Source organism: Perissodus microlepis, chromosome 5 (assembly GCF_051167445.1).
Source record: "Perissodus microlepis isolate ML-2025 ecotype Zambia chromosome 5, ASM5116744v1, whole genome shotgun sequence".
NCBI lineage: Eukaryota > Metazoa > Chordata > Actinopteri > Cichliformes > Cichlidae > Perissodus > Perissodus microlepis.
In genome coordinates this window covers 35,525,910-35,552,350 of record NC_140465.1, presented here as the reverse complement: position 1 = coordinate 35,552,350, position 26,441 = coordinate 35,525,910, and the positions used below count along the sequence as shown (strand labels likewise).

Here is a 26,441-nt window from a genome sequence, read left to right as displayed (position 1 = left end):
GTGGAAGCCAAGCTCGAGGGAGAGAAAGAGGCCTACCTTCAAATCGTTTAGATGTAGAGAGGATATTACTTTCTAGCTCCTCTAGTCCACACAGCGTTTCAGTCGCTCACTTTAAACACATACATGGCTTAACAAGAGCATCCGTCAGTGTTCTGAGCAGAGAGCACGAAGGAGGTCCAAACTGTTTTACAATGAAAGTCTGAGAAGTCAGGCTGTCCATTAGGAAACAAGGATCGAGTGTTGTAGATGGCGAGATGCTGAATAATTTACAGCAGCAGTAAAAAGAAAAACCCATATTAAACTTTAGAGACACGACTGACTTCTGGTTCCCGTCTCTCTGACTTCATTTAAGCTTGATGGAGCTGTCTGCAGTCTCTGCTGTTTCCGACCTCATGCAGACCTCGTTTCAGTTCAGAAGCACACGAAGAAACATGGAACTATAAATGTTTTGTGTACCTTTTTTCTCATTTGCAAGAAGCTTTAAACGTGCTTTTCTTTAGTGGAGTAAATTTGTGTTAGCAGAAAGTTACAGTTAAAAAAAGAAGGGCTAAATCACACTGCTGTGAACCAGCTAAACTTTATTACACGAACGCTCACATTAGCTCTTTTTAAATCGTCAGTGAGATGGAAGCACTTGAGCAAGGCTAAATCACATATAAGTAACAAACCATGAAATTAAATGTGTCACATTCAAGTTATTTTTCACGCAGGACGTCTTGAGCTGCCTCGTAAATAAGCCTCGTTGTACACGCTTGTATAAATGGGGATATAAGCCAACATTGTTTGCATAAACATGCACATTTACACACAATTGCACACACAAATATGGACAATAGAGCACCGTGGTGCTTGTGCCGTTTAGGATAATCAACCATTATTTGTATTTGCTCGGATTTGTCTCCTGGACATCGGTGGGAAGCACAGAATTGGCTCCTGTGTGGCTGAGCAGTAAATATCTGTGAAGGAAGATGATCATGTCTGATGTCTGTGCAGTCGTCCGCTGTTTCCCTTTCTTTTAGTTTCTTATACCTGATGTTTCAGATTCCTCGTGTCCTATTAGCCTCTGGAAGGCACTCAGAGCACGGCTTAACGCGAGGTGACGTACAGTATTTGAGCCGGAGGCGTGCTGTGTTATTTTTGAGAGGATGACATTTTTCCTGCAGCCTCGCTCGCCGTCCTTGCGTTCCCCCTGTTGCTCGTCTCTGTGCCTCGTTTCCTTGTTATCCTCTCGTCTCCCTCACTGATCGTCTGTCTTTGCATTCTTTTATTTTTAACACTTCTCGTCTCGTCTGTCTCTTTTTCTTTGTCTCTGAAACAAGATGACCTTTATAAGTGGACCGGTGCTTCAGCGCCATCAGCTAAATTAAGGACAACACTTTGACACTGGGCCACACACACACACACACACACACACACACACACACACACACACACACACACAAAGAAAACCTTGTTGCTGTCTCTGCCTAGTTAGCTGTGACAGTGAATGGCTGTTAACAGGTCAGTGCCTTCAGAACACCTCAGGTTCTCCTCTGATGATACCGAGCTCGAAGGCCTCGTGTGAGTCTGTGTGTGCACGTGTGCTTCATCCTTCCCGATGCATGTCTGGTGTTTCCATCCCGTTGGTTTACTGTCACATCAAAGTGGGGCACAAACAGAGGAGTTATCGGTTTAGCATCATGAGCGTTATGCGAAGGTGAGACAGCAAACAGAGAGCGAGCACTGACCTCAGCACAGGTGATAAAATGCTGCTGACGCTGGCAGAGGTCCACATCTGAGCGGGTTCAGTCAGTCGCTGTCACTCTGATCTATTTTCTCCTTTATTACAAAGGATTTATTACATTAGGTTTCACATATAAACACACAAAGCAAAGCTTGAAAACAGCACAAAGACACTTTAGAGCAACACAAACTGAAATCAGCTGACTTTACCGTCAAGACGCAGAAAGAAATAATTATTTTTCTTTCTATCCGCCCGGCATGGAGATAACTGAAGAACCTCTGCAATGACATAATTGTAGCTGTAATCTGATTACTGCATTCAGTACAGTAACATAGTTACAGGAAATAAGGAAAACCTGAGCAGGTCTACTGTAACTCATGTTCAAATACAGAATGTGCAATACTTGTGTAAATGTTATCCAAAGGTTAAAGCGATGAATCACCTTAAACAGCGCGATGACAGCAGCTACCGAGTGCTGTGGCTTTTAAATGAGCAGCGGCGGAGCAGAGCTGTGAGGCGGTGCGACTGTGAAGAGCACATTTAGTGTTTATGGCCCTGGGCAGACAGGTAATTGAGCGAGTCCCGGGAGGCCGGACCAGCACCTCTGAACTGCTCCTGTCACATGCATGGCTGCCAACAGTTACTCTATTCGTCTACAGCCCTGTTATTGTCATTTCTTCCTGATTTTATAGGTTTCTCTCCCTCTCTCTGTAACACCCTCAGAAACATATTTAGACTTGAATACCAGAGCAGGCTGGTCCGCCGTGTTTTTCTATGTGATATTTGACCTAAAAGGTCTTTTGACAGCTGTAGCAGAATCCATCTCTGTTGAAAGACCAAGCAGCTAAAGTGCTAGCTAAGAGGCAGCAGGGTTATTATGCATGATAGCAGAGGGTTTCTTTCTTTCCCGACTGCTGGAAGCCTCATTTTCCGAGTGCACATAAGGCACAGACCTGCACACACGCAGGAGCTGACATCTTGGCTTCTACGCTAATACTTAACATAGATTTTCTGCATCAGCATGCAGGCTGGCAGACAAGGGAAGAAGTGCATAAACAGGATACAAACCCACATGCACAAATACATGTACACCAGGATGCTTAAGAAAAAAACACCCAAACACAAACTGGCATTACCACATCCATTCCTCAGATAGACTCTGCTCTTCTTCTTCTCTGCTCTTTCCCCATTAAAACATGTAGCTGAATATGAATGAAATCCCCACAGTGTGAAGCCTTCCCTCAGTAGACTGCTGCAGCTCCAGCCACACTTTGTAAATTAAACAGTTTTTTTCCACACTTGCAATTTACATAAAAATTTTCCCCAGTCACTGGAGATATAAAGATTTTGTGACACAAAATACCTCATTACTTCCACATTTGCAGAAGAATAGGAGAATATTGTAAGCAGCATTTCGAGCTTGTAAAACTAAAATGGGGGAGCCTCGAGCGTCCACAGCAGCTTCCTTTCAAAGAGACGGCACCGCCGCTGCAAAAAGTGAAGCTTACTTGTGCACTTGAAAAATGAAGGAACCCGCAGACTAAAGCTGGAAATCAGCGTCACATAACATGCATGCATGCTGTTACCCTGCGACTGCGCTGCAGCATAGGCAGCGGGTTTGTCGTGGTCTTGATGAAGACAGAAGATGAATCTGAGGCTACTGAAGATGAAGAATGAGTTTTTATACAAATCAGATTCTGTATTCTGACAATGCAAAGCTGCAAGGTGCAAAGCGATGCACCAGATTTCCAACATTGGCTTTACACTGGTGCTGTAGCACACCAGCCTGAAATACTAGAGGACAACAGTCCTTTATTCAAGAGGTTCTGTTTTGTTTTACTCACTCATTAGATTTACTGTAGGTGCCAGTCTAGGAAGAAGCTGTGGTTCAGGTTGAAAAAGCAGAAATGTTGCTGGAGGATAGGCCTGTATATCTGTTATGCCTGTTTCATGCAACTGCGTCAGATTAAGCAACTATACAGATATAGTTTCTTTCCATACCTACGCAGCTACAGCAGCAACAATAACTCCATCACTGACAGTCAGACGAGAAAGTGATGGAACTGAACCAAGAACCAGCGTGCACCTGTCACCATGCTCCAGAACAGCATGCTTTCCATCCATTAGGCCAAGCTTCACACAATAAACTGATCAGCTGTCATGCATGGCACTCGCCTTCTTTGTGGGCCCAGGAAAGATTGGGCCTTGCATTGTGTAACCTGTCTTTATAATTGATGCCAGCGGTTTTAAATGATGATTCTCTCACAATTATGTCGAAGGCCTCAATATTTCACTTAGAAATGTGAATTTTTAGTGCTTTAACCACTTTGGGAAGCCAAGCATGCACAAGCTTGTTTTCCTAGAAAATGTTGGGTTTTAGTTGCTATGGCCACAGATGCAGAAAAGGAAAGAGGGCACAACTTCTTGAAGATTGCTGAAAAACCTCCACAGAAAGGCTGAAGATGCTTCACCTGCCCTTGGTTCATCGGTGAAACAGTAGAGTGGTGCACACTGTGCACGTCAGGGTTTGGTGAGGGGGTACAGCCGGCTCTGAGGAGGAGAACTCTGAACAATATCAATCAAAAGCCAATAAATATGTCAAATAATTTAATGGTCTAACTTTTTATCTTCTCTTTTCTAATCTTAAAGCTACACCCTGAAAAGAAGGGAATAGGAATTTAATATGTGCTTCATATCAGGTCAGGGCCTCTAGTGGCTCGATATGTCACATAGTTTGAAAAACAGCCCGAGAATTTAACCCCAGAGGTAGAGCACAAGCTCATCACTGCTTACGAAGTAAACCTGAAAACGAATAAAATAAATATAAAACAAATAATAATAATTTTAAATTTAAGACAATAAATTTAATATACTAAAATCTCTCGTGGGACACTTTCCTCACTGGTTGCCTTTCATGCCTGCTGGTTTTGTCTTATTCCAGCTAAAATGATCTAAGCCTGATTTGTTTGGATCAGAGTTTAAGCTGATTGGTCTAATCAGTGTTGCCCTAGGAACGTCACTGGATGAAGGTAATCTCTTTGCAGTGTGATCTTTACTGGACTTTAACACAGTTGAGACAGCTGCAAGTCCAAGCAGTTCATTTTATGCCCATCACATCAGAACAGTTGGAGACAGCGGAACCCAATGTTTCCTGTATAAACCCCACCCTTCCTCAGACCCTGCAGAGTCCTTCTTCATTATATACTTATATTGTACAGCCCCGACCAAAAGTTTATGATCACCTGAAAAATGGCAAAGAATCATATTTTGCATAGTTGGATCTTAACAAGGTTCCAAGTTGAGCTTCAACATGCAGAAATGGGAGTGGGCCAAAAAAAAATTTCAACATGCAATTTATTGAAAACAACCTTAAACTGAAGCAGGTTGTTTTACAGCTGATCAAACGTTTAGGACCAAGGAAAGAAAAGCGTCTGGACTTGTTTGAGTTGCTTGAAGACGTTTCACCTCTCATCCAAGAAGCTTCTTCAGTTCTAAGGTCAAATGGTGGAGAGTCCCAGATTTAAACCCAGTGGGAGTTTCCCCCCAAAGAGGGACAAAGGACCCCCTGATGATCCTCTACCTAATCACACGAGCTGTCTTCAAGCTGTCTTCGCATGAGTCTTCAAGCAACTCAAACAAGTCCAGACGCTTTTCTTTCCAAGCTCCTTAGACTACGATGACCTGGATGACTGAGAACCTTCACAGACGTTTAGGACCACGTGCCTTTAAAAGGCCAAATCTGTGCAAAAATGTGGATTCGCTGTCATTTTCTGTCAGGTCACACTGTCATGACGTTCTGATGGCAAAGGCAACATGTATTTCTCCTCACTGTAAGATCTCCAATCAAAGAAGCGGCCTGCCTAGCCTGCCATCAGCCTCCGTTATAACTTTCACATTATTGTACATGAATTATTGAGGAGCGTCTCGCTGCTGCACACAGAGGATAGTCTTTACTCTACATGTCTTTATCGTGATCTGTCTCTCGGTGTTATTGGATGGGAAGTAGACGGTGATTAATTATCTTTCTTCACTGTTATTTTTTCTGTCTGTGTCTCTCCAGGGAGTTTTTCCTGCTAGCTACGTTCACTTGAAGAAAGCCATCGTCACCAACAGAGGGTAAGTGTGTAAACCTGCGACACTACACTGAGCCTCTGTAAAACCTCAGGCGCGGTTAGACTCACGCTTTCGATGAATTTAACACCTTCACTGACTCCAGCATCATGTTTCAGTTTGAGGGCTGAAAGCAGTCGTGTTGAACATAAAAACAGCAAAAAGCATTTCTTGTCCTCTGAGCCTTTCTTTCTCTCCTGTTACTCATTCAGTCATTAGTGACTCTTTTCTGTCTGAAGAGGATTTTAACCAGAGCTTCACGGACGGAGCGTCGCTAACAGCCTCTGCTGAGAGTGAAAATACATTATACTGCCAAAAGTATTCAGTCAGCCCTGCATTTGTTCCAGTCACTTCCACAGGTTTTTAAAACCAGGGCAAAGTTTCCTTATTGTCTGACTCACTAATGAAAGCTGCACATGTGGCAGCTAAAACTTGCAGGCCAAAATGATCGAGTCTGTTTTTTGTCATAAAGTAGAGAAAAACTGTATTATTCGTACCACCTGCACGTGGCGTGGTTTGCAGCACACACATGCACACGGTGAGCCACTGCAATCATCTGTGGGAAACCCAGTTTTGCTTTTAAGCGCACCAGCTCTGCACTTGTTTTCAAGGTACTAATGAGGTTAGCATCTTGGAGAAGTTGCCACAGTTTTTCGGTGGATTCAGTCCGTTTCCAAGTCTTCTGCTTGTATGATCCTGGCCTGAGCCTGAGATGTTGATCTGGGCTCTTTGGGGCCCTGCTTCCTGCTGCAGGACTTGCTGCTCTGCTTTCAGCTGAAGAACAGTCTTTGTGAGTCTGGCTGCATGTTTAGATCGCTGTGAGTTTGGGGGCCGATCAGACTCCTCCCTGATAGTGTTGTGAGATAACAATCATCGAACATGCCAAAAGCCTTTCGCACCATACTGTATGTCATCATCTTTTAGTCACTCCAGATCTGATCCGATTTGAGTCGCCCTCGTGTATCATATGTGGGATGATGCCACAGTCGGGTATATTTTATATCCGCAGTGCTGGGAGGCATTTTTCTTCTTCTGCAGCTGAAACAGTTTAGGAGGTAATTTGATGAAATCTGCTTTTCTGTTGGGATCAGTTGTTTTGAGACTCATTCTTTCTAAATAAGGTATAAACCTCCTTTTTTCTCATTTCCTTCCAAGTTCAACTGTACATATTTTAATACATTAGCATAATTATTGGAAAAGCTTTAAAAAAACAAAACAAAACAAAACCCTCCAAAATTCAGATTAATCAGCGTTACAGAGCGTGTCGCGATTTGCATAAGAGTTTTTTAATTAAAGGCGGAGAGTAAATTAATTGGAATTAGTGAATCTTTTAGAGTTTCAAGTAGGCCCCCGGGGCAGAGACGGAGAGTTGGTGTATTTTACTGAAGGAAGATGGAGGCTGCTGCATGATGACAAACATAATTAAAGACTGTTGATCAAGTGGGTCTTAAAGCAGCAGTGCTTTCGATATGCACGTGGGTGTGTGTGAGGGAATAAGAGAATTATACTGTGTGTGTTGTCACTGTACAAACAAATGAGCCATGTTCAGTATTAGGGCTGCCACGATTAGTCGACTAGTCACGATTACGTCGACTATCAAAATAATCGTTTGTGGCAGCTCTATTCAGTATGAGTTACAGACACTCAAGGGGTGGTGTAGGTGGAGGCGTGTTGCTTCAGGTACCAATTAAAATCCGTACTGACAAACAGAATAAAGCTAGTACTTCATGTTTTACCTCAGGGATGATACGCTGGACCGTGCATGCACTTGACTGGTCAGCTTGGCATTACATCAGCTCGTGTTGAGCCAACTTCAACTCTAAGTTTTCTTGCTGGAGCTCCCTGAGCACCAGCTGCTCCCTGCTGCACTTATTCTAACTCACTGATGTTTCTTCTCAGTTCACGAGCACTGTGGTAGTTCAGACTGTGTTGAACCTTTACTGTAATTACAACACGGAGAGAACGTTTGGAAGAATGGAACAAAATTTACTGTGAGAGAAAATCTATTTGGTGATTAGACCCCGATGACCCAACGTGTCATTACGGGATCCCAGCGGTGGCAGGATTTAGGACGGGACCCCCTGGAATCAGGACGCTGGTGATTTAGATGGAGGCTTGGATGGAGCTCTGAGTGATTCGGGGGAGGCGGAGATGGGGAGGAGGCTGGTTGCACATATGAGAGCCTGAAAGAGAGAATGACAATGAGGACTGAGATATAATGTCATGATGTAAGTGTTGCGTTTGAGAGCGTGGGAAAGTGGAAGTGATGTAAAGAACAGACAACCAGGAAAAAAGACAGATGGTTACATATAACTTTGGCGTAAGCTTCATATAATTATTGAATTATGTACATCAATGTTTTACATTACTGCATTAAAGAAAACGGGATGTGATCACAGTACAGTGGTACACCCACCAACAGGTCTCCTCGATCGCTGTGATTGGTCTGCTGGGTGAAAGGTGACCAACAAAGAGTTGACCATCCAGCACTGCTCACAGCACCAAGGAGGATTTCTGCTCTGCATGAAGCAGGCAGCAGGACATCTGTACAGTAGATGCTTCTGAGCTTTAGTGAACCTTCTTTTCATAAAACTTCCACTTTTACTGTCCTGTGAGAATCACAGCGTAGTCACTCTGCATCCTAGAAAATCTGCCAGTGATCTTTAATGTCTCATGTGTTTGAGACAGCACGGAGAGATTTGAATATCTTTATGTAAAAACTGCAGCATGAGGCCAAATGAGTTTAGTGGATTTTAATTTGTTCCTGTGGAGTCGGCCTGCCTGCGTCCCTGCGTCGATCCAGGGGAGGCACCAGTGTGCAGCAGCCTGCAGGTTTGTGCCAGGAAGCTCTCAGAGCTGACAGTTACAATTATCACAACCCTGCACTTCATTACTACACATGGAGAGAGAAACCTACTGTACAAGTGCACGCATGAGACACATCTATAGTAACGGTACAAAAAGACTTGAACAGCAAAATGCACCAAAGAAACCTAACAAACAAAAAACACTTGCAGGCATAAAAGAAGGAAATCAGGCTCATGTCTGAACTTAAATAAACACTTTGTGTAGAGCCTGTGTGAGCTCCTCAGTGAGTCTGATCACCTGCAGCTCCAGTCAGACCCCAGGACCCGACTCTCATGCAGGTTTTCTGCACAGTGCATGTGGAAGGATTATGAAGTGACAGATTTTTAACTCACCGGATCGTTTGGTCAGTTCTTTCCTGGCATTTTGGCTCCACCTGGACTGATGCGAGGTTTTGCTACATGGAAAAAAAAGTTTGTCCAAATGAATTAAAATGACTGTTCAATAGCAGAAGGTAGCAGCACAATATTTCTGAGAAGCACTGAAGCATCTGAGGCTGGGAGTTTGTGTGGCTCCCTCTGAAAACAGTCAAACAGGCTGATGGTAGCAGCAGGTCAGTGAAACGCTCTACAGGCTCGTTTTTAATCCTTTATTCCAACAAGTTTAACAAGCAGAATAATTCAAACACTTGAGGCAATTTCCACTTCCTTTCAAGTTTGTGTAAAGAAACAACTGTCATTAAATACAATATACTCCCAACTGGGTTAGGGTTCATGTTTTTATTGGGTAGATAATTTAGATGAAGATGTCATTTTCTTCCCTACAGGTCCAATATACCCAGACTTTCTCTCTAATATTGAACCTCATGATTAACAGCTGAAAGTAACAGTAGCATGCTCCTGAAAAGCACCGAAGGCTCAAAAAGAAACACAAATGCTGTAAAACGTACATTTTTTGCACCATTTCTTCTACATTTGAAGGTTTAATACGAGGAGACAATCTCTGCTCCACCAAAAACAGAAATAAATTTGTTTTACTAGTTTCTTATTAGTTTTATGATTGAAAGAAAAATAATTTCATACAATGCACAAGTTTTGTATTTGACAGCAGCTTGGTGCTCCAGAGATCAGTGCTGCTATCTTTCAGATATGAAAATTCAGAGTTTGAATCTTCCTGCTTGGTTTCTGCAGATTTCCTTCACACCTGCCTGTTAGCTGGAGACTCATTGGTTGTAGGTGCATGTGGACCCACTCTGCTCTGTGTGGACCCACTCTGCTCTGTGTGGACACAGACTAAAGCTGCACAAATGACAAAACATGCTTATGACCTCATAAATAATGAGTCGGTTACAAAAGACAATTTTTAAAAATGTGCAGTGCATTGTGACGTTCTGAATAAATGGCAGTATGTGCAGTTCACATCTAAATGAATAGTTAATGTTACATGCAGTGCTACGTGTAACCTCTGGGCACCGTGAACAGCGTGGACGTATTTTTAGAAGCAGAGTGTTGCGCTGTTTGCACAGTGACTGTCAGCTCAGCGATCGGTGCGGTGAAATGACGGCTGCCCTGCATTTAACCCCAAGGTTAATGTCAGCATACGGAGCTTGATGGTTTTCAATTTTGACACCAGCTTCATGTTTGTGATCCACAGATGGAAAAGAGCACATGTGTTTAAAAAAGAGAGAAAAGTGCTCCGTGTCTGCACATGTGTACGCTTTTGTCATTTCACTGGACTGATCGTGTTTTCTTATCAGAGCCAATCATTTCTTTTTCCTCTTTTTCCTTCCCCACTCTTCTGTCATCCTGCCTCGGTCCTTTTTCTAACTTTTTGATTTTGAAGCTGTTTCTTAACAATTCAAAGCACCAAATAAATGAAAATAAGACGCTAAAAACAAATCCCTCGTTCTAATTTTCTCTGAGCTGCTTAAGCACCAGGCTGGATTTATTGTAGCTTATCACGTATCGTTTAAGGGACAATTTAATTATTATCCTAACTTAATAATGTCACACTTTCCCATGAATGCAGTCTTTTTGAAAATGCAAAGAAATGCTTTTATACCAGTTTGGATTCGTGCTGCAAAGATTGTGGAGCATTAAATAAATTTTATGAAGCACAAAAGAACTTCTCATCTTTTCCGTGTTCGCATTTCAGGGTGACTTGAGCTAATGTAAAACCTAAGAGACCATCAACAGTGAGAGCAGTTTGTTGGGTTCAAAATGTCATCATCTAATAACTGATTAAGCCATCAAGATTCAAATTAGTTTCATTTAAATACTGCCAGTTCACAAGAACAGCCACGAGGCTCTTTATATGTTTAGGTAATGAGCCTACAGGCTTATATGGAAAAACCCACTTGGTGATAGTGGGGGGGGAACTCCCTTTCTAGGTGAAAAAGCTTCCAGCAGAACCCGGCTCTGTGAGGGGAGAGGATAACACGAGAGACCACAAACAGCAAACGGGACAAATCACAAACTACGAGACAGAATTACACATTTGCTGGATCGTGTGAGCGCTTCAGTTCGCTGTCTGCTGGGAGTTCAGTAAATAGAGCTTAATACAGCTGAAGTACACAGACTGAGTCGGATGACGCACCAAATCAAAGCAGTTTAATGGCAGGAAGCATGACAAGATCCCTGGAGACTAGAAGCTGGTAGTCATGGTGAAACACACCACAGATGGAGGCTCAGCTGAGGCATCCAGGTAAGGTGGAGATGTGGAGGAGGTGAGTTGCATGAATGAGAGTCTGAAATGCAGAATAACAGAATGGCAGTGAGATTTAAAGCACAGGGAACAGAGAGGCAGGCAAAAAGATTATTGGATCAAAGACAACAGAATTGAGTTTGACAGCGTGGGAAAGCGGAAATGACGAAAGAGCAGCAGCTCAAACACTCAGGGCTGCAGGCAGGTAGGAGAAAACGGATCAGATGATGGAGGTTGGACAGCAGTGTGGCCGCGCTGTTCAGCCGACACTCTGGTCAGGATGTGCCAGCGATTCTTTTTTAATGGCCAGCAGGGGGCGCCTGCTCTGAGTACAGGAGTCATCCTGCTCCTTGGATCTTTGGCCTCAGTAAAAACTTGATCCTGATCAGTCCTGCTGGTCTCAGCCACGAGGCTTAATTCCTGCTGAATGTCCTTCATTTAGTGCAGTGTGAGCCTAATAACCGCAGAGATAACGGCGGAGCGTGTCGACATGCTCGGGTTTGATTTTTGAGCTCAGAGCATCTGACTCACCTGACTTTTCTGTTTAACTAAAATTAAGAAAGACTCAGACTTTTGTTTCCATACTGTCACCTAGTGCACTGGTGTCCTTCCACTCTCACACATGATATCCATGAAACCAGAAGCTATAACTTAAGATGCACATTTAAGGAAACCAGTTAACAGAGTACTGCAAGAAAAGCAATCTCAGTCTGACTTATATCGGCTCATCGCTCCAAAGTCATTGGGGTATTTGTCTCTATCAGCCATTTGACCCTGGTGGTGTTAGTCTCTGCATCTCCTCCATCACTGGTCGGCCAATCACGACCTTTAAAAACTGATCATTTATGTTTAAATTTGGTTGAAACGTGAAAGATGAAAAGACTTTTCAAACATCTCAAACACTTCAGTTCAACCTGTTCTGACATATTCATCATTTCTCTGCTGATCATCGTCTGAATGGTAGCTGGCTGTCAGGGCTGAAACCACAGTAGAGTTTGCAGGAGGGCGTGGTCTGTGGCGCTGCTGCGGAGAGGCTGACACACCGGAGCTGCATCAGTTCATCACGCCTCCCCTGCATTTAAGTCTGTACTGGGTCCTGAGTATGTGAGGCTGGCAGCTGAAACCACATTACAGTTGTTTCAAGATGAAAACTGACGTTCACCCCTCGGCCATAGGCTGGTGGGGTACTGTCGTCGCCCCGCTGGGCAGCCAGGTGTTCGCAATAAGTCGAGAACAAGGTAACACAGGATTTTCACATTCATAACGGTGCAGCTACTAAAAATCTGGAATGAGTTTAAATCTCAGCAAACTTGACCTCAAGGCCAAGGTCAGAGGTCAGGTTTTTTGAAAATCTTGTGAACATAACAGCTCAGTGATTTTCAAATTCATCCTATTAGTGCATCCACAGGGAGGCTGAGGGGTAGCACCGGGGGCCGTCAGCGTTTAATAATGGGTTTGAATCTGAGGGTCATCTGAGGAGTTTGTAGAGTGTTGAGGACGACACACTGATGCACACGGCTCAGCAGGGTTTTTCAGCTGCTGACAGAAAACGTATATAAACACACGCCCGGTCCAAAGCCAAGTTCAGCTGTGGTCTGAGGTGGTGATGAGTGTTATGGACTACGGTAAGTGCTAAAAGTGCACTTAGTGGCTCTGTTGTTGTGGTCCGAGAGGTCAGGAGCAGAAAAAGCTCCATCGAACCTGCTTTTGCAGGGTAAAAACATCAGGATGTGCCAGATTACAGGATGTGGTGGGGTTTGATGCACCAGCGATAGAAGGTGGGGGCCAGCAGCTCTTGTGTGATGCTGTCTTTGCTGCCAGCAGGTGTAAACAGTAGGCTGGCTAAAGCCGTGTTTATTATCTACATCCGAGCTGCCGGGAGCTGTCAAACTGCTTCATTGGAGGTGGATTCAGATGGGAGCAGTGTGCGCTCGATGTGCCAGTGACATTCAGCTGTCACAGACTGTAAGTGCACCACTGCGTAAAGTGAGAGATGGAGTGCTGCTGAAGTGCTGATACAGTCATTTATGCAGAGGGTGTTGAGAAATGGACTGAGGATACAACCACGAGGGGCTCCGGCTACGCCTCTTCTGACAGCCTGCGATCTTTTAGTGAGATGCACTTCGCCATGCTAATGTGTCACGCAGTACACTGGAAGCATCATTGAAAATGTTTTCTGTAATGCACAAAAACTAAGAAATAAGAGGCTGGATTGGAGTCGTTTAAAGCAGCCCAGAGAATACAGAATATTAAATCGCTGTAGAGTTTTAAACACAGCTCTGGGGTATGAATATAACCAAAGGATGAAAGACAAAAAGAATTTCCCCCAAAAAATCTCTTCTCTCAAGAGTTTCAAAACAGAGGCAGCGAGTGTTTTTAAGAATGAACTGCATGGAGAATAACAGAGAATAATAATAAAGAGAGACTGTTATGAGGCAGCAGATGAAAATACAAGTGGCTTGAGACTGACGGAGAAACACTGTGGCAGCTCGGGGCAGAGATAACCAGATGGAGACTAGTTGTGGGGTACGGTGAGAGAGGATATGGATAAAGATTTGCAAACAACAGAAACACAGACAGAGACAGAGGTCAGGCTAGGAGACAGAAACCAAAGACTGTGGAGATGTGGGTGCAGAGGGAGAAAGAGCACAGGTACCAAAGAGGGAAGAAATGCAGGAGAGAAAGCAGAAAAGGGGGAATAACGGGAAAGGCAACACAGAAGAGGAAGAGGAAGCTGTGAAGAGGAGGAAGAGTAGAAAGTGCGAGGGATGATGGAGATGTGCCAGAGAAGAGAGGAGGAGGAACACGAGGCAGGGAAGCGGGAGGAGGGAGCGATTAGGCTGAGTGAAAAGTAGAACAGAGGCGAAGAGGAGGAGACGCGTCTGTGATACAAGTGTAACTAATGTGTGTGAAATCACCAGGCGGCCGCCAGCTACGGCTCAGCTGGGAGATCAGCTAATCTGGCACACTGGCTTTTATTAATTAATCAGTTACTGTATGCGACGGAGGGAAGGGGGGTACGTGAGCAGAGGGGTAAGAAGGAAAAAAGTGCTTCTCTGAGTGAGGGAGGGGCGAGCAGAAAGGTAGCGTGGGATGAGAAGAAGAACAAAAGTGTGTGTGTTGCTTTAATACTCTTGACTCCAGGCTGGAGACGCAGCTTTCAGTTCTAGTGAAGAAATCCCTGATGCTCAACACTATGTACAAGTGCTTAGGTGAAACGAGGTCTTTGTCTTCAGCTGCTTTTCTTTGTTCCACCTGAAGACGTGAGCAGGAGGTAGAGCAGGTCATCTACTGATGGAAGGTCGGTGGTTCGATCCCCGGCTGCTCCGGACTGCAAAGAGGCAAAACACTGAACCCGAGTTCCTCCTGAGTGAATGTCGGTAGAAAGACTGAGCTGTGTTGTATAAGGCGCTTGGCAAAAGTAAGACCTATTTTATCCAGGCCACATTTGGAAACAGTAATCCATGCTTTTATTTCAAAATGCTGCTGCACTTTGCTGCTAGGAGGTGAGGTGAAGGCGCCGCCTGGGAGGACAACGCACGTGAATGAACAAAACAAACAAACAATAAAGTCCATTCATTTAATTGAGAATCCAAGTTTATTTATATGGCTTCAAATGCAAACAACAGCTGCCGTCTCTAATGCTCTGAGGTGGTCCTTACAGTATTAGAGACGAGGCCAACAATCTGATGATCCCCTTTGATCAAGCGCTTGGCAACTGTGGGGAGGAAAAACTCCCCCTTGGGAAGAAACCTCCAGCAGAACCAGGCTCAGGAAGGAGCAGCCATCTGCCGTGACTGGCTGGGTTTTCAACTGTTGTTTGCATGACTGAGATGGTAAGAGCCTAATTAACCCCATTATATTATGAGTCATTTTTCAATTACAATTGTCATAGTCCAGTTAGAGCCAAATAAATTTGGCACTGATATTTTCTTATATTGCTAAAAGGTTGAAAATATAGACATTAGGTTAATCTTCATTCTTTCCAGCTCCGTAGAGGAAAATTAAAGGTCTATGTCAAACTCAGTGAACACCAAATTAATTTCAGTTGGCGTGGAGAGCAAGAACTTTAAAATTAAAATGCAAATACAAATAGCAGCTACATCTAGTAACCTTGGGTTTGCTTCACAATCTCTTTGGATTCTGCCACTGGCTGCTACAACCATTTGCCAGACCACAGGACAAATGGTCACAATTGCTGACTTACACAGGTTAAAGACTGTGGTGAGAGGTATTCCTAAAAATCCAGTTACTTTGCTGGTGATTGAAACTGTTCTCTGGGCCACAGACCCAAGCACAGCTCTGGTTTTGGAATAAAGAGCTGCGAGGTTAGCAGTGCCTTTAGAAAGAACACCTCTATGAGGAATCTCATTATTTTCTAGTCTCGGTCTTCTTTCCCTCTCACAATTTGTTGCTCTCCCTTCCACTGGAGGAGTGTAAGGAAGCTGATATGAGTCTGAGGTATTTCTCTGAATCTCAGGGGTTAGTTCCTCTTCCACCCTGTTCTCTCTGTCCAGAGATTCACTAAGTTGTTCTAAGGCGCTGGGACGGTGTCTTATTGCAGCGAACCTGGTGTCAATAGAGTCTACCTCAGCTTGAGATGGACCATACTTAAGTGATTCGGGTAAATCCCAGAGGTCATACCTGTGTATTATAGAGCTCCTGTTTATCCTGTTTTGTTCATAATTGAGAATTTCACTCACTTGGTTTAACCCTTGAGGGATATGCTGATTTGGCAGAGGTGCCTCATGTGCCACGTGTAAAATTTGGTTACCACGGCGAACTTCATGTGCCACCAATACAGTTTCCTCAGCAGTGGGTGAACGTTGGTCATCAGATCCCAAAGTTCTTCTAATAGCTTGGTGAGCATACGAACACACACTACAAATCGCGTCCCAAACAGAGTTTGACACTCTATTTCTGTCCCCGTGTCTCTGCCCTGCCAGGTCCAGTTCTTATTCGCCCCTGTAACCTCCCAGGTGTGTCCATTTAGCAATCAGAAGTGGGGCGGAGCCTCCTCTGCCCCAGCTCCTGTCAGGATTGGCCTGGTAAACGCCAGATCGCTGGTGAACAAAGGAGGAGTTATTTACCTCCTGGAACCTGGACTTTATGTGTGGCTTAACACGTGAGTCCAGTATTTTATCCGAACTTTTACCAGTGGGTTGTTCCTATTTTAACACACCGAGGACATCGGGGAGAGGAAGAGGTACGGCGGGTGATTTTTTTAAAGGATTTTAAATGTAAACTATGATTTTTAGAGTTTTCATCTTCCAGCTTTGAGCTCACGTGTTTTGAAGTTAATCGCTCTAAATCGGTGCTCTTTGCTGTTATTTATCGTCCCCCTAAATAGAATAAGAGCTTCATAAATTACTTTTCAGAACTTCGAGCTGGGACTTTGCCCAACTACGATCATGTTTTTATTGTGGGAGGTTTTAATATCCATGTCTGCTGTCCAGACAAACCTCTGGTGAAGGAGTTTTTAAGCCTGACTCTTTTAATCTGGTCCAGTCCATACCCGGTCCCACACACGAACACGGAAACACACTAGACTTGGTCTTGTCACACAGTCTACCTGAGTCAGACGTGGAAATATCTGACGCTGCCTTTTCTGATGCTGTTTTCACAAAACCACCGCACATGTTCGCCGCTGTTGGATCATTAACCCTTCCACTGCTGTCCAGTTCTCCTTTGCTTTTAGCCAGCTGTCTGTCCCCGCTGATCTCAGTCCCTTGGACACAGAAGACCTCAATTCCTGGTTTGAATCTTCTTGCCTTTCTATTCTGGACTCTGTGGCACCATTAAAAACCAGGCAGCCCAAGGCTAAAACCGAGCCTTGGTTTAATAACACCACTTGGGCTGTGATGAGGAAGCGTCATAGAGCTGAATGCAGATGGAAGAGGGACAAACTGCAGGTGTCTCTTCGAATCTTAAGGACTGCTGGCGCCTCTATCAGGATACGGTCAAAGAGGCTAAAAGAAAATACTTCTCCAAGATAATTTCCTCCAACAGTCATAATCCATGTGTGTTATTTAACTTAATGACACATTAATATCTGGTGTAGTACCTGCTAATTTTAAGCATGCAGTAGTACAACCCCTGCATAAGAAACCCGCCCTGGACCGCACTGTATTGGCTAACTACAGGCCTATCTCCAAGCTGTCTTTTATGTCTCAAATCTTAGAGAAAATTGTATATTCCCAGTTGATGGATTTTTTAAAATGAGAACGGTATCTTAGAGGTCTTTCAATTAGGCTTTAAAAACCTTCATAGCACTGAGTCAGCAGTCTTAAAGGTTTTTAATGATTTCCTCCTTTCCTGCGATTCTAGTAATCATGTTGTTCTTGTCCTCCTTGACCAAACACCTGCCTTTGACACTGTAGACCACAACATTTACTGTGTGGCTTACAGACATTCGTGGTACTGCTTTGAATTGGTTTAGCTCTTATCTTTCTTTCACGAGTCCTTTTCTGCTCCTCTTCAGTTTGGGGTCCCGCAGGGATCAATTTTAGGGCCTCTGCTTCTTTCATTATATTTACAGCCCTTGGGAACCATCCTTAGAAGGCATGTGATATCCTCCCACTGTTATGCTGACGACTGTCAGATTTATCAATGTGCATGATCTATACACCTGTTTTTGATAATAAAGCTGACTTTGACTTTGACAGTTTACCTTATTTCATATGCAGGCTCGTGCTTTTTGCAGCACATTGTGTTTCCACCTGTGCATGAAGTGTGCTTTGTTGGTACAGGCAGTATAAGTGGATTCTCTGTGCTTTAACAAGATTAGTGTTTGGATTTCTGCTTCACTGAACTGTCAGTTCACTTTAATTCATTAGTGTAGAAACCTGACCCACGTAACTCCACACAGTCGCTCTGGTGACAAAGCAGGCAAAGCTTTTATTGTCTCTCTCTTACTTTTAGGCGTGTTAACAATTTGACATTTAAAGGCTTTGTACTGTGGACGTGCTGCTCTGTGTGTCCTTAAATCTGCTTCAGTTATGGACATCTGATGCTTGTCCAAACCCAGCAGCTGTGAATTAAATGTGTGTGTGTCTGTTTTCTATTGCAGGCCACATGAGACTGTGGTGCCTCTCGAAGACCCCATTGTCACCGAGGTCACGTCAACACTGCAGGAATGGGCCTTACTGTGGAAGCAGCTCTATGTGGTAAGCAGCGCGGAGCATCCGTGTGCATCGCGTCGCTTTGTTGTCAGGAACAAAGGGAATGCAACAGACCGAGTCCCCCAAAGCCCGACATCTTTAGAAAGAATCCAGTCGCTGCTTAATCTCGGCAAACATCATTATTATCACATGTATTCTGAAGCTGTCCCAGAATCTAAAAGTGCCGCAGTTGTTTTTGTTTTCGTGAAGAACTATTCTTGGAGGTTAACTAAAACAAACCCAGCCTACGGTGTGGGGAGGCCTTCAGCAGCAGTTGGTGCTTGATAAATCTCTGTTTTGAAGAAAGAAATACAATCAGACTCAAGTAGCTGATCAACCAATCAGAACGCTGCACAGCTGCAAATCTTCAAAACATCTGCTCTTCATTTTTCCCACACCTAGTACAGTTTTTCTTGTTTTGTGGGTTTATAACCAACTAAATAAATGAGAGACTCAGGTAAAACTTTAAATAGGTTAACTTTACTTTAGCTGGTTTTGTAACGTGGGTTCATCCCAGTTCACACAAAATCTCCAACTCCAATCTTTTCTCTGTGTAAATCAGTGAAAGTGAATATTTTCTGGGTGAATTCAGTGGACCAGCTGTGAAAAAAGAAACTCCCGCTGCTGGGATCAATAGCAAAAATAATGCACAATAAAATAAATAAAACATGTTCATCTGAGAATAACAAATAATAATTACTACTTCTTATTGCACGGCTGTGTGAGAACAGAGAAATGGAGGATACTGAATTTGACCTGTATTAAAATAAAAATATTCTCAACCAATCAGATTTCTGAATTGCTCCAAAGACCTCTGAATGGGAACACTGACTTGTGTCCAGCCTCGGCCTGTGCTGCCCACAGATTCATGTATTTTTAAGGTGCGATGTTCCTGAGATGTGCCTGGCTCTGAAAGCACAGCGAAGGCTTTCTGTACAAAAGTGCAAAGGCTGCAAGCAGTAACTGTGAGCTCGCTGTCACTCATATCTGCATTACTGTCAGCCAATCAGATTTTTCACTCACTCCACCCTCTCTGTCCAGCCATCAGTTCGTAGCCTTTTTTCGGACTTTTAGGCCATCTGTCTTCTCGCCTCTTCCTGTCGCAATATGTGATCGGAAATCCATCTGTTCCTAAACGGATAGAGGGGAAAGTAATCCGTGCATTAGGCCTGGTTGTAATCTAAAACTGTCGCTGTGCTCCGTCTCCTGTCTCTGTTCCGATGGTTATTTTCATCACTCATCTTCCTCATGTCCTGCCAGCCCCGTCGCTCTGTGCTTTTATTCTGATTTAACAGACTTTTGTCTTTGCTCCCTGCCAGAGTTGAAGAGATGAAAGACAAAATTGTCATTGTCGGGTTCTGCGTGACAGATTTTCTATTTCCATCCTGACAGATCTGACATTAGCGTGTGTTTTGTCACTGACAAAGTGAATGTCCTCTTAAAGCAGATGAAAATCCAGCAACAAGGAATGCTCGTGCGTTGTGGACAGATGGAGAGATATAGGAGTAGATTAGAGAGAATGACTGTCTTTGTTGCAACACTGTCTGCTTATAGATAAGCGCACATGCAGATAAGAAACAATAAGCCCGTAAACAGAAAAGGACGTGGAGAGGAGACAGAGAGAGGGATGCCGAGGTCTAAAACGATGAAGCTGGTGCTGAGCATCAGCGCACTGCGGAGCGATTCTCTGCTTTGTTAGAAGGGAAAGATTTTTGGTCTTTCATGGGATAACAATCAAATTTTCCATACTTAAAAAATTGCCACGATAAGTTAAATTGAAATTACTATTATAATGTAAATGCCAAAAAACATGACTTGCAGAAAAGAGTGTGCTCTACATGCAGACAGCAGGCACAGTTGGGCCATAATCTGGGCGACTTTTGGCACCGTTCCCTCAGTTAGGGCACTGACGAGTGTTGTGTGGACCAGATGATCTGGACTTTAGATGGTTGCTCTGCAAACTCAGATGTGCCCTAAAGGCCACAACACACCTGATATTTGGACGTGTGGCTGAGCTGAGGCATACACATTTGACTTGAGTCGAGGCAAAATGTGGTCCATGGAAACCAAATTACACCAAAACAATGATTTAGAGCTGGGTATAAGCGATAAGTATCCCCCTTACATGTTGGACCTTTGATGGACCTCAGATATGTTTTATTGCAGGGACAAATGTTGAAAGAGGAAATAAAAAATGTGAAGATGCTGTAAAATCATATTCATTATTAACTAGCAGCACTTTTCCTGTTAATGGTTATTGTTGTTATAACAGTGAGTTATTTCATGAACCAATGCAAAAACATGACGCAAAGACAACCATGACGTGAGGAAGTCTGTATCATCAGTAGTGAGGATGTGTGAGAGGATAAGTGCTGCGCTCCACAACATCGGAGCCGCAGTTTAATAGAGAAAAAACTAAACCAGGTGCTTCCCGTTGTCCTGATGGTGTGCATCACCCACCTTCTGCAGTAGAGAGGAATAAAGAGAAGTAAGGAGAGCAACCAGACCATCACAGTGGAAAAAAATCCAAGTGCAAAACACAAACGGGCTGCGATCCAGGGTCTCCTGTCTGCTAAGCTCCCTCCTACCTCCTAAAGCGGACTGTGCAGCTCTGCAAAGCTGTTATCTCTCAGCAGCCAGAATCGCTGCGGACGCGCCGACACCGATAGACACCTTGCACTTAACGGTGAAACACAGGTGGCGTCTGCCAGAATGGCGTTATGTGACGCCCAGGGAATGTGCAAATTTGCCAAAATGCTGCATGGAAGCAAAATGCTGACACACTGATGTCAGAGCCCACTTTAAGCATTTTTATATTAATTTAACGTTTTTCTAGAGCTTGTACAAAAATATAATAATTGGCAGTGAGTCATAGAAACCTGTGTGACTCCCAGTTCACATATTTGTGTGTATACTTGTTTTTTTCCCTCTCTCACATCCACACACACATAAAGATGCTCAGACGTGGCTGTCATCACTGCACGCATGAATAAATGCAGAAACATCGACATGCTGAAGTCTCAGTAAGTGGACATTTGGTGGGTCTGCAGTCTGTAGAGGTGACAAATGCAGCAGAGCAGGGAGGCCAAGACACACACACACACACACACACACACCTCTGTGAACACACACCGTCTCCTGTGCCCTCTCTCTCTCTCTCTAGTGTATCTCTCCAATTGCCCTTTGCACACAGCCACAGGCAGTTTACACATTGGTGGCGAAAGTGTGTGTGTGAAAGACGAACCCTAAGACAGTGTGTTAGAGACTGAATAAATAAAAAATATGAGAAAGAAAGCGATGGCTCGGAGGGCAGAAGGGAAAAGGAGAAAGCATGTGAGACTGAATAAGAGATAACAACTGACAAAGGAGAAATGGAAGATTGCAGCAGAGAAATACTGGGTTGGCTTCAGTGCTGTGTGGTACTAAATGCATATCAGAGTGGCAGATTATTGGATGCTCTGAGAATCAAGAAACATGGAAACACAATAACCAGTAATTAAACAAGCAAACAGTGTCAGCGTTTACATGAGGAAAGAAGTTACGGTGCTACAGCGTCACGCAAAGTCACGATTCAAATCTTTGCCCTGATGTGATCTTTGGCTGCTTTCTTTATTTTGAGTGTCAGATTTCTGTGTGAATTGGATGTGGTTGTGTAAACTGTTACCGTGTCACTTCAGTGTTCCTCAGTTTCTCAGATCCATCTGTTATCGTCACATCTGGTTATCACTGCTTTTTTTTTGCCTTTGCCAGTTTCCTTGAACAAGTCGAGGCCCAAAGACCTCCAGAAGGTCTGGAGAACTGTTGCTCAAGATACTCTGGCTCCTCAGAAGCTAATTAGAAGTCAATGAGAGGTGACTCAAGACTTTTGCACAGTACGGTGGCTGCCTTACGTTAATCACTGGGACTAAACCCAAAGTACTCCCAAGTCACACTTTGTTGCTGTTTCACAGCTCACTGAGCTCACTGCTCGAGACTGCCCTCTGCTGGTAGTTTTGTGCAGAACAATAAAACATTGGTTTAATAGATAAAGGAGCATGTGGTCACTCTTTTTGATTATATTAGAAGTCACACCAATCGGATTCTAAATATCCTGGTATCCTCTAATGCAACAGATACTTTTCATACAGTTGCATAATGTTTTTTACTTAATTATTATATAATTGGAGATTAGAGATTAGATTAGATAAAACTTTATTAATCCCTCGGGTGAGTTCCTCCAGGAAATTCTTTTTCCAGTAGCACAGCACCGACAGAAGTTGCAAAAGAATGTAAGCAGAAATAGAAATATATCATATTTACACATATATAAATACAGAGTATATAATAGCGATAAATAGGATAATAGGAATAACCAGGGAATTGCACATTTCAACTATTTTGAGTCTATTGCACCGTTGAATATAGAAAAATATTGCACAGTGAAAAGGGCACTACAGCTTAGTTGTTCCCCCCTCCTTTGTCCCCCTGCTCCCCCTCCCTCTCCCCTCCAGAGAGGAGTTAAACAGTTTGATGGCGTGTGGGACGAAGGAGTTTTTAAGTCTGTTGGTTCTTGACTTTGGGAGAAGCAACCTGAACAGACTCCTCTGGTTGTTTATGACCGTGTGCAGAGGATGCCCAGCATTGTCCATAATGTCCAACAGTTACTTTAATGTCCTCTTGTCTGCCACTGTCACCAGAGTGTCCAGCTTCATGCCGACCACAGAGCCAGCCCTCCTGATTAGTTTTTCCAGTCTGGATGAGTCCTTCTTTGCTGTGCTGCTCCCCCAGCACACCACAGCAGAGGACAGTACTCCAGTTACCACTGACTGGTGGAACATCCTCAGGAGCTTCCTGCAGATGTTAAATACAGTCTGCTTTGGGCTTTTTTTTATACAGATGCTGCTGTTGCATAAGCAGTCCAATTTAAAGTTAATTTATTTTTGCTGGAATTAAAATAATAGAAGAGGACAGAGAAGATGTGGAGGATGAGTGGACTTCTCCCTTCTTATGCTGCAGAGTTTTGTCTCCTACATCCTGATGTAGGATTGAAATTTGTAGCTCTCTCTCAGTGTGTGTGCGTGTGTGTGTGTGTGTGTGTGTGTGTGTGTGTGTGTGTGTGTGTGTGTGTGTGTGTGTGTGTGTGTGTGTGTGGCAGAATTGATTTGTGAACAAGGAGGAGAGGGAGTGGTGACAACCAAACAATGATGGAAGGATGTGAAAACAGGGATAAACACAGAGGGACACATTTCTTTGCTGTGAAATGTGTAGACATGTGTGTGTGTGTGTGTGTGTGTGTGAGGAACAAGAAAAAAACCAGAAGAAGCGACAGGACTGGCAGGCAGTGGGTGGCGAATTTGTCCTTGTCCACTTCTTTCTGCTTTGCATTGAAATGAAATTTTTGTTTCTGCAACAGAAGAAAGTCAAAAGAAGAAAGACGCACACTGAGAGTTCATAGCTGCAAGGCACAGCGTGCATTCATCATGATGAGATGAAAACTCATTCAAGTTCATCATCCAGTTTGTGAAGTTTACTGGCTGTCAAGTGGTTTAACGTTTTTATATCAACATGCAGACGTGACTCAGCCTTTGGCGAGATCTCCTGAGCTTAAAATGTCGTAATTTTACACTCGCAGATGTTATATTTTATGTCTGAGTGGAGAAACTAGTTCTTTCATTTTTTAATAAAAGAAAGTGACAGCATACAAAAAGAAACATCAACAACAACCCAGAGAAGAAGTGCTGCAGTCCCACCCACAGCTGTACCACACAAGCTCAAGCAATAATCAAAGAATCCTCTCAGATGGTCACCTGAAAGTAAAAGATGATCACCTCGCTGTGAAACAAACTCGAGGTTGCAGCACATTCACTGACTCGTTTACCTTTTATGAAGCCCTGTCATGAAGAGATGTTGTAGATTTTTAAAAATCAAGAATAAACATGTTACAAAGTTACACATCTGCACAAAACCTTTTAGAGCTCAGCTAAACACACATTTAACCTTAATGATGGAATAACATGGACATGTCTGCGTATGCACATGCTTAAATTTGCCCGCTGGGCAGGGGTGGGATGTGAGTGACCTGGTAGTTTGATGGTTCTGCGTAGTATCTGGACTTTGCTATACTGGACAGAGACCCGATGTTGTGCCTGGAATCTGCCGGAGCAACTTTCCCAGTTTCAGGGTTAAAGATCTGGACTTTACCTTCCACATATGCTCCAGTTGTTCCTTCAGCATCCAATACCTCTCTGTTTTCTTGCACTCCTTCTTCCTGATGTTGCTCTCTGCTGGGATTGGCACATCTGTCATATCTTCTGTTCCAACTGTCTGGAATTCGAGGTCCTGCAGGACTTTAGCCCTGTTGTTCTCAAAGAGCTTTGGTACTGGTTGTCCCATCAGGACTTTATACCCTGTCCCAGCTTTAATCTTACATCCTGCTACTATGCATGTGTTGGATAGTCTCCAGGGTATGTATGCACAGTCTGCGACTTGGGTTCTGTCCGCTGTGGATCTGGTGCCATGGCTCCAGGGCTGTCTTCCACAGTTGTGTTTAAAAGTCCTACAGAGTTCTTGATCCTTATTAGTGGCAAGTGCCAAGCACTCCAGTGTCCATGTGTAGAGCACTGAGTCATAGGCTTTCCTGTAGTCAATCCAGGCTTCAAAAAGATGAAGTTAGCTGTGTATTTATTCCTCCATTTGTAAAATGTTTTTGTTGATGTGCTGGTTCTTTCACATTATAGCTCATGAGCACGCATACACATCCAGATAATAAAAACCTACAGGCCTACCTTTGTAGGAGGAAAATATAATTGTCAAGAGTGGCTGAAAGTAGTTTCTATACTGCACATAGTTACTGTATAAAGTCTGAGGCTTTGTAAAAATTGAGTTTCCTTTGTGTATCTTGAGAGATTTTTAGAAAAAATAAATGCGATCCTATAAAATAATTTCATCAGATTATGAAAAGCATAAGTGGCGTAGAGAAACAAATATCCTGAGGAAAGATGCAGCGCATGAAGGCAGTAACGGACACGTGATTTAACTTAGAGGAAGAATAATTTAAGAGAGTCGTGGAGAAAGACTAACTGAATCTCATCTCTTCTGTCGAAGCCTTTAAACAATATCGTCACAGAATGAGAAACCGGAGAAACCGAACACAAAGAGAAAGAAAGACCAAAAGTTTAATTGGTGGCTGTAAGACTGCAGAGGAGGAATGACTGAAACAAGAAAAGAATTGAGATCCTTCAGCGCTTCACAGCTCCCATTAAAAAACATGAGTGAAAATCAATCAAAAGAAAATAGATAGTTTTCTATGCTCTTTGCCATGTGCTGTTCAAAGGGGGGAAATACACTAAGCCTTAAACCCACACTCAGATACTGATGATTAAAAGAAATGAAAGATGCTCTTTGTTGATTGCTTATTCTGTGCTTTAATGGGGACTGCCTTCGCTGTGATGCTGGGAGATAATTGGTGTAGTGGAAAAGGCTGTTTAAGGATAAAGCTTTGTAGTGTGACACAAAACGATGGTAACTTCAAACTCTCTGTTGCTTTCTGTCTGGTGTGTGTGTGTGTTTGGCTGTGATGATTGTTACTGGATAGACACTGAGTGAATATTTAAGCCTATACTGGCAGCTGGGAGCACCAGAGGAGTCCATATTGGTGTTTGGTTACACTGCAAAGCTAAGATTTGATGGCTGTCTTAAATGATGACTCTAAGGTGTTAGTGTTTTTACATTTGTTACATTTTCATCTCAATATTTTTATCTTTGGACTCTCCTGGAGTAGTACGGAGCCCCGCAGGGGACATGGGAGAAAAAAAAATTAAGACGGACTTTAGCGAGATCTTGCAAAAGTTGAATTCCAACAATGGCGGCAGCTACTTAGTTGTAATTTTACTCCTTCTGGGTCACAAAATACACTTTTTTAAGATATTTTGAGGCGTGAATGTAGTTGTGTAAACGTCAGA

At 43.4% G+C, this 26,441-nt stretch overlaps 2 protein-coding genes across 7 annotated transcripts in view; one reads left to right on the top strand and one right to left on the bottom strand.

Annotated features, from left to right (window-relative positions):
* LOC146387779 (butyrophilin-like protein 1) overlaps positions 1-26,441 on the bottom strand; it is a 413,480-nt gene that overhangs the window by 100,563 nt on the left and 286,476 nt on the right. The window lies entirely within an intron of this gene.
* LOC146387789 (dedicator of cytokinesis protein 3-like) overlaps positions 1-26,441 on the top strand; it is a 241,037-nt gene that overhangs the window by 112,090 nt on the left and 102,506 nt on the right. For all 6 annotated transcript variants that reach the window (XM_084929595.1, XM_084929600.1, XM_084929597.1 and 3 more), the window contains exons 4-5: positions 5,784-5,839; positions 18,411-18,507. In XM_084929595.1, coding sequence (XP_084785721.1) covers positions 5,784-5,839; positions 18,411-18,507 — 153 coding nt within the window. The remainder of the gene's footprint in view (positions 1-5,783; positions 5,840-18,410; positions 18,508-26,441) is intronic.